The 9,457-nt window shown below is 37.5% G+C and overlaps 1 protein-coding gene across 1 annotated transcript in view; it reads right to left on the reverse strand.

Annotated features, from left to right (window-relative positions):
• Positions 1–9,457, reverse strand: part of LOC114052495 (cytochrome P450 3A21-like) — a 54,475-nt gene that overhangs the window by 38,908 nt on the left and 6,110 nt on the right. The window contains exons 2-3 of the mRNA XM_027875144.1: positions 4,915–5,008; positions 2,513–2,565 (exon numbers count right to left, since the gene is read on the reverse strand). Of these exons, the coding sequence (XP_027730945.1) occupies positions 2,513–2,565; positions 4,915–5,008 (147 nt within the window). The remainder of the gene's footprint in view (positions 1–2,512; positions 2,566–4,914; positions 5,009–9,457) is intronic.

Below are 9,457 nucleotides of genomic sequence, written 5' to 3' on the forward strand. Positions count from 1 at the left end.
CAGAATAGAGAATGAGGCAATAAAACTATCACTTTTTGCAGATGATGTGATGATATATTTGGAAAATCCCAAAGACTCAACTAGAAAGTTAGTTGAAACAATAAATAATTTTAAGAAAGTAGCAGGATAAAAAGTAAATTCACATAAATCACCAGAATTACTATATATATCACAAACAAAACCTTGCAAGAAGAGATAGTAAGATATACCCTATTTAAAATAACTCTAGATATTATGAAAGGCCTGGGAGTATACGTGCCAAAACAAACCTGGGCACTATATGAGCAAAATTATAAAATGTTATACAAATAAAATCAGATTTAAATAATTGGAGAAATATCAATTGTTTATGGATAGATAGGGCCAATATGATAAAAATGACAATTCTACCTAAACTAATTCATATATTCAATGACATCTCAGTTAAATTACCAAAAATTTTTATTTAATTAGAAAAAATGATAACAAAATTCATTTAGAAGAACAAAAGGTCAAGAGTAATAAAGGAACTGACAAAAAAATATAAAGGAAGAAATACCAGATCTTAACGTATATTATCAGGCTGTGATTATCAAAACCATCTGGTAGTGGCCCAGAAATAGAAAGGTAGATCAGTAGAACAGAGTAGACATATAATTTACTGCAGCAAATAAATATAATAACCTTGTATTTGACAAGTATAAAGACAAGTTTTGGGGAAAAAGCATTCATTTGGTAAAAACTGTTCAGAAAACTAGAAAACAGTCTGGCAGAAATTGAACATAGACCAATATCTTACACCATTTACCAAGATATGGTCAAAATGGACACATGACAAACATAAAGAGAGATATTTCAAGAAAATTTTAAGAACAATGAACATATCACTTATCAGACTTATGGATAGATGAACAATTTATGAAAAAAAAACAAGAGATAGCACTGTGAGGTGTAAAATGGGTAATTTCTATTAAAACCTTAAAACTTTAAAAAGATTTTGTACAAATAAAATAAATGTAGCAAAGATCAGAACTTTGCCAAATCTATAAGAATACTAGTCAATTGATAAATGGTCAAAGGATAGGAACCGGAATTATTCAAATGAAGAAATCAAAACAATTTATAGTCATATGTAAAAAATCTCTAAATCATTATTGACTAGATAAATGCCAATTAAAATAACCTTGAGATGTCATTTTACACCTATCAGATTGGCTAAAAAGATTGAAGGGGAAAGTGACAAATGTTGGATGGGATATGGAAAAATTGAGACACTAATTCACTGTTGGTGGAACTGTGAACAGATCCAACAATTTTGGAGAGCAATCTGGAATTATACTCAAAGAATTATTAAACTGCCTATACCCTCTGACCCAGCAATACCACTACTATGTCTGTTTCCCAAGATGATTAGGGACAAAGGAAAAGAACCTCTACGTTCTAAAATATTTAGGGCAGCTCTCTTTGTGGTGGCAAAGAACAGAAATTGCAGGGATTCCCGTCAATTGGGCAATGGCTGAACAATTTGTGTTACATGATCATGATGGAATACTATTGTGCTATAAGAAATGATGAGCTTGGTGATCTTAGAAAAACATGGATAGATTTGCACAAAATTAATGAAGAGCAAAATGAGCAAAACCAAGAGGAGGTTGTATATCAGTAACAGTAATATTGTTTTAAGAACAACTGTGAGCAACTATGTCATTTTGACTATTATAAATACCTAAATAACAAAAGAGACTTATAAAGGAAGACACTATCTGCATACAGAGAAAGAACTGATAAATAAAAGTATGTATAGAATGATTTTACAGCTATATACATATTTTTGTCTAATGGTAGCCATCTCTAGGATGGGGGAAGGAGAAGAAAGAAAAAAAGGGGAAAAAAGTTACATGATAACTTTATATAATATATAATGCATTATAGATTTGCAATTTCATGTGCAAAAAAAGAAAAGGTAAAAACTGGCCTTTGCTGAAACATTTGCACCACAGCCTGTGGCAGTTCTCAGCAAGGGGCTGTGCTCCTCACTTGCTGGTGTAACTGATGGAATCTGTCCTCATTACTACACAGAGCCCTCCCTTCTCCTTCAGTATATAGTGTGCTTGGCATCATATCCTTAGCTGTAGCTGATAATTGTCTTATAATTATAGAATCATAGGATTTAGAGATGAACAGGTTCTCTGAGAGCCTCTAGTCAAACTCTCTTATTTTACACAGCTGGAAACTGAGTCTCAAGTGAGGGAAGTGACTATTCACCTATCCATAGTCACGCAGGCAATGAGCCACAGAACTGGGATTCAAATCCAGGACCTGACTTCAAATCTAGTGCTATTTCCAAAATGCCATTCTATAGCTGCATAATCTGTTTATTGAATTCCTTGTTATCTTTTAAGGTGAAGCCCAGACATCACCTTTTCCTTTTGACCTATACAAACAACATTTCCCCTTGTCCCTCACACAACACCTGCTATGTAAGTCTCTTATGTCTTAGATTATGAGTTCTATGTGGGCACTTTATACTTACCCCCACATTTTGCCATATTTCTTAAAACATTTCTGGTCAAACTGCAACAATCCCTGAAGAATAATTAAAACAGATTAGGCAATGGGCAGGACACCAATTTACTGCACTGGCATCATGAGCACCATACCAAGCATCAATATGCTTGAGCTAGAGTGATCATCTGGTCTAACAACCTTGTTATGTAAGGAAAAGCATTCTAAGCTCCCTGGGCTCTTCATAAATGGCTTCAAAAGGAAATGAAAGAGGAAGTCAAGAAACCGAACTGTCTTACTCATTTTTCATCTCACATAGGATTTGATTTTTTTAAATTTTTAGAAAATATATTCAATAACAAGTTTTTTTTAATTTACCTGTCCTGCTCACCACCTTGTCCCATTGAGCAAATTGAAAAAATACTCAATAAATATCTATATAGTTAAGCAAAACAAATTCCCACATTAGCCATCACAAAGGATTTGGAGATGAAATGGGCTTAGAGATCATCTAGGCCAGGGGTTCTTAACCTGAGGCCCATGAATTTATTTTTTTTTAAATATTTGATAACTGCTTTTTAATATAATTGATTTCCATTCTAATACTATATACTTTATTTTCTATGCTTAAAAACAATATTCTGAGGATGAATGTACAGACTTCACCAGATTGCCAAAGAGGACCATGACACACACACAAAAAAAGATTAAGAATCCCTGGTTTAGGGGCAGCTAGGTGGCACAGTGGATAGAGCACAAGCCCTGGAGTCAGGAGGACCTGAGTTCAAATCCAGCCTCAGACACATAACACTCACTAGCTGTGTGACCCTGGGCAAGTCACTTAGCCCCATTGCCTAGAGAAAAAAAAAGGGGGGGAAAAAGCTTCACTTAACCCCAATTGCCTAAAAAAAAAGAATCCCTGGTTTAGGCTAACCCCTTAATTTTACTAAAGGGGGCAACTACCCATGTATTTCTGTGGGGCCCTGTAATGAATAGCATTGGCACAGAATAAAAAAAATGGCCAGTTTAACCCATAAATGGACACAAGCCAGCAACAGAAAGATCATTACAGAAATGAGTGCTAAGTCAGTGTCTGTGCCGAGCACACAGGGTCCAGAATGTAGGAGGTGTATATTGTAGTGGAGGGCTAGTCTTTGAGTCAAGGAAGACCTGGGTTCAAGTGCCACCTCTGACACACACAAGTATACTCTATGTCTCAGTGCCCCAGAGAACTCCCCGAAGCTAAGTTTGTAGAGTAAATATTGATCTGCAATAATAGAGGGAATTTCTTCCCAAGGAGTACCTTATACCAATAAAATCTCAGGTCTGGTCTCCTATTCAAAAATCTGAAAAGCTTAGGGCATACAGAATATAACCCAGTGTACTGAAAGGAGGAATACTGAGATTCTTTGGTTTGGCTCCATTTGAGAGTAGGAGCTCTGAGGCTTTTTCCTCCACGTTGATGGCTGAGGAGAAGATGATGAAGATGATGGCAGGAAGAATGAGAGGATCAGATGTTTGGGGCTACAAGCGACCTTAAAGGCCTTCAAGTCTGACCCCTCGTTTTATAGATGAGGAAACAGAAGCAGTAACTTGCACAGGGTCACACAGGTAGTAAGAGTCTGAGGCGAAATCTGAACCAAGGTTTTGCTGACTCCAAGCCCAATTATCTCCAATAACTGTCCACATTTATATACTGCTTTAAGGTTTATAAATTACTTTATTCCACATTATGGAGAGGTAAACAGTGAAAGTATTTTTATTGTTTCATTTCATAGATGAACAAAGAGAGAATAAGAAAGGTTCAGTGATTTAGCCCTGACTTTTTTTTTTTTTTGGCCTCTTAGTTATGTCCAACTCTTCATAACTCCATTTCTGGTTTTCTTGGCAAACAAACTGGAGTGGTTTACCATTTCCCTCTCCAGCTCATTTTAAAGATGAGAAAACTGAGATAAACAAGGTTTTAAATGGCTTGCCCATGGTCACAGAGCTAGTAAGTATCTGAGGCTGAATTTGAAATCAGGTCCTCCTGACTCCAGAACCAGCAGGCACTCTATCCATCTGCTACCTAGCTCCCCCTTAGCACTGATTGGCTTAGGGCTAAACAGCTAGTATGAGGGAGAATCAGAACTCAAGCCTAGGGCTTCTGACTCCAATACCACTGCTTCTGCCATTACACCGTGCTGATTCCAGGTATTCAGATGCTGGTCTCCTTTGGCGGCTGCAAGAAATTAGCCTTCCAACCTTGCCTCTGGTTTGTTTTTGTTGTTGTTGTTTCTGTTCCTATCTTCCTGCTGCTAAATTTTCCTTTTCAAGGTAGTACATAATAAAGTGGTAGTAGGGAGATATAAAAAGTAAAGAATCAGCAGAATGGGACTCACAATCACGACACTGATAAGGAAGGAATTTCTTCTGTATATTCATACTCACATTGCGATATTCAAGAAATGTCCCAATGAATGGAAGAGGCCTTGGCCCGGGAATGCCCAGCTTCTTAAAAAAGCTGTATGGCCGTATTCCATATCTGTGAAGGAAAAAGAAAGTTAATAAACACAGACAAATAATGACAGCAACAACAACAACTAGTTTTTGTTCGATAGTTATCGTATATACAATGTCATTAAGTATTCTATGTATGTGTGACATTGCATATAATTTATATTTATATACAATTTAAAATTTTGCAAAGTCCTTTATAAATACTATCTCATTTTATTCTCACAACAGCACTGGTAGATAAATGCCAATATTATCTTCATTTTACAGTTGAGGAAACTGAGGCAGAGAAAGATTTAAGACTTGCCCAAGGTCATTAGCTAGTAAATATCTGAGGCTAGAATTTAACTCAGGTGTTTTCGACTCCAGGTTCAGAGCTTTGTCAGTCCACTGTACCTCCTAGCTGCCTACACAAATGTTCTTCATTAAACAAATTCCATAACCAAACTGCTTTTTTCTTTCTTTTTTTTTTTTTAAATCCATCATCATCTACTATATACTGACATTGGGAAAGTTTGAGTTTTTTGTGGAACTTTTAGTTTGAAGGAAATGTTACTAAATTATAGCCTTCTGAAAAATATTGAGCACAAATGAATGGTCTCTATATTTGTGTCAGGGTATAGTTTCATTAATGATTACAACTCAAATGTAAATCCTTGGGATTAAAACTTCAGCAACCTCCCAGGTTGTTTTCCCTCTTTTTTCAAGTTCAGTATTTGATTTATAATCTTCTTCTCTACTTCAAACCCCACACCTATATTTAGGAAATTCCATTCACATGTTGATATATCCTCAAATATATTTGTTTTCCAGTTCATCAACTTCCTCAACCCCTATGATCTGTACCTTCACTTAGCTTTGCATGGATGTATGGGGATGGTCAGCATCACCCACAAGTTCCTTTTCCACAATTCATCATTCTGAAGTTATTCTCTCTCTCTCTCTCTCTCTCCCCCCCCATGCCTGAACCTTCCCATTCTTCATCTTTACTGCAAGCTCCAGTCCGTCTGTTCTACCCAGTTCCCTCAAGCGATCACCCTTGCTCTGGCCTCACTTTTCTCCTTTTGACCCTATAGTTCACCAGTTGAACTTATACTACATTCCACCTTTGAATCCCTTGCATTCTTGCTCTATGGCCACTCAGTCTTTTCCAAACCCCATTCATGGATTAGTTTCACCACCTGCCTTCTTCCCTACACTTGTGGAAATGAACAGAGATAGATGTCACATAGTTGTTCTGACTGGGTCCACTGGACATTTTTGTTATTCACTAACAACTTGATGCTCACTACTAACTTGTCCTTAATTGATATTTTTTTAATATTCCCCACGAGGGGTGTTCCAAACATTTTTTTCTCTCCTTATACTACCCTCTTTCTCCTCTTTCTGTTTTTTTTTATTTCATTGAAAAAAAAAGAGGCCATCATGAACTCCTCCTGCCTAATTCTGTGTTTCCAATCACCTAAGTATCACTCCCCCCTTCTCTCCTAAAATACTCTATTCATGCCCCTGATCCCATCCCCTCTGGGAGCTTACTACTTTCTTTATCTCCTCTCTCTCCCTAATTTTGAATCTCTATCCACAGGTTGCTTCTCTCTTGCCCACAGATAGGCCCAGCTTTTAAAGTCTATCACTCGACTCTAATATCACTTCAACATTTCTTCCTATATCTCTCTTCCCTTTCATAGAGAAACTCTAGAAAAAGCTGTTTACATTGTCTCTACTTTTAAAAATACTTATTTATTTTAAGTTTTCAATATTTATAAGATTTTGAATTCTAAATTATCCCTCTCCCTCTCCTCTCCCCTCCCCAAGAGGGGTTGCAATCTGATATAAGCTATACTTGTATGATCACATTAAACATATCTCCACACTAGTCATATTGTGAAAGAAGAATCAGAATAAAAGGGAAAAACCACGAGAAAGAAAAAAAAAACAGATTATGGTATGCTTCAATCTGCATTCAGACTCCACAGTTCTCTCTCTGGATGTGGATAGCATTTTCCATCATGAGTCCTTTGGGGTTGTCTTGGATCCTTGCATTGCTGAAAAGAGCTAAGTCTATCAATATTAGTCATCATACATTGTGGCTGTTAACTGTTTACAATGTTCTCCTGATTCTGCTCACTTCACTCAGCATCAGTTCACGTCAGTCTTTCCAGGTTTTTCTGAAATACACCTGTTCGTCATTCATTATAGCACAATAGTATTCCATCACACTTGTTTAGCCATTCCCCAATTGATGAGCATCCCCTCAATGTCCAATTCTTTGCCACCACAAAAAGAGCCACTATAATTATTTTTGTACATGCAGGTCTTTCCCCCTTTTTATGATCTCTTTGGGACACAGACCTAGTAGTGGTATTGCTGGATCAAAAGGTATGCACAGTTTTATAGCCCTTTGGGCATAGTTCCAAATTGTTCCACAGAATGGTTGAATCAGTTCACAGCTCCACCAACAATGCATTAGTGTTCCAATTTTCCCACATCTTCTCTAACGTTCATCATTTTCCTGTTTTGTCATGCCCCAATCTGCTAGGTGTGAGGTGGTACCTCAGAGTTGTTTTAATTTGCATTTCTCTAATCAATAGTGATTTAGAGTATTTTTTCATATGACTATAGATAACTTCAATTTCTTCATCCGAAAACTTCATATCCTTTGACAATTTATCAATAGGGGAATGACTTGTGTTCTTATAAATTTGACTCAGTTCTCTATATATTTTAGAAATCAGGTCTTTATCAGCATTGTCTCCACTTTCCAACCTCCCACTGGTAATCTGAATTCTGAACCTACTGCTCAATTGGAACTATTCTCTCCAAGTCACAAACAATTCCTTTATTGCTAAATCCAATGGTCTTTTCTCAATTATCATCCTAGATTTCCTCAGCATTTTACACTATTGACCATTGCCTCCTTCTAAACACTCTCCTGCCCAAATTTTCATGAAACTTTCAAGATCTGTCTCCTAACAGTCTGGCTAATACTTCTCAGACTCCTTTGCTGAATGATCATCCATGTCCCTATGCCTATAAATGGTATAACTCAGATTTTGGTTTGCACTGGCTTCTTTTTGTTCTGCTCTCTCTCTCTCTCTCTCTCTCTCTCTCTCTCTCTCTCTCTCTCTCTCTCTCTCTCTCTCTCTCTCTCTTCTTTCTCTCATTTCAATAGCCTCCATAGTGTAACCATCACCTCTGTGTATACTTATACTATCTAAGTATACTTATTTAGCTTTCATTTCAAGAGCTCATCTCTCAAATGAGCTCTAGTCTGATAACTGCAACCAATTGCTGGATATATCCCTATCAATCCAAACATTTGCCAAACTGGTGTAGTGGATGGGGATGGGGGTGGGGGTTGATTCAGAAAGACCCAGGTTTGAATCCTGCCTTGGATACTTGTTAGTTGTATGATCCTGGAGAAATGTCTCAACTTCCTTGGCTCTCAGTTTCCTCATCTCTGGTCTAAATCTGTGATTCTATGATTTTTATGCCTAACCTCACCCCTGCCCTTAACTTTCCTTTTTTCTGCTGATAGATCCACCATTTTTCCAGTGACCTAAGTTCCCAACATAACAGTCATTCCTGACTCTCCCCTCATTCTCCCCACCTGCCCTATATCCACTACCTGCCAAGATATTTCAATTCTATCTTTACAACATTTTTCCTTTGCATCACTTTCTCCTCACTCATACTATAACAACTCTAGGTCAGCCCCTCTCATTTGGAGAATTCTACCAGCCTACTCATTGATCTCTACTAACAGACCTGGGGAATAGGTACTGGGGAAAGGGCACTATCTCTGAAGAAGGAGGACCTGGGCTCAAATGCTTACTTACTACCTGTATGACCTTTGTCAAATCACTGAACCTCTCTGCATTTCAGTTTCCTTATCTATAAAACAAGATTCCTTTCAAGTAGGGCTTGGTTCATTTTTCTACTTGTATTCCTAGACCTAGCACAGTGCCTGGCACATAGTAGGTGCTTAATTAATTGATTCTGAAATCTTTTTCAGCTTTATATCTATGAACTGTGGAAGAATAGGTAGAAAGGGAGAGAGAGCACATTCCAAACACTGGGAACAGTATTAGAAAAGGCAGATACAGGTAAGCACTGGGCACATTTGAGGACAAAGAGTAGTATGAAATAAGGCTAGAAAGGTAGGGGTATTAATGCCAGATTGTGGAGGGCCTTGAATACTAAGCAAAAGAGTTTGAACATACTCCAGAGGTAGTAGGGAGCCAATGAAGAGTTTCTGAGGAATGCTATAGCCCAACCTATGTATAAAGAAGACTTTTCTGGAAGGGGTATGGAGAATGGATGCAGTCAGGGAAGAGAACTGGGAACAATTCTGTGGAGGCTATTACTGTTCAAGTGAGTAGTAATGAGAGATGGTCCAAGGTAGTGGAAGTGGGAATACAGAGAAGAGAATGGATGGATGGATGGATGGATGGATGGATGGATGGATGGATGGATG

The sequence above is a fragment of the Vombatus ursinus genome, unplaced genomic scaffold, assembly GCF_900497805.2.
Source record: "Vombatus ursinus unplaced genomic scaffold, bare-nosed wombat genome assembly UNPS02014807.1, whole genome shotgun sequence".
Classification (NCBI taxonomy): domain Eukaryota; kingdom Metazoa; phylum Chordata; class Mammalia; order Diprotodontia; family Vombatidae; genus Vombatus; species Vombatus ursinus.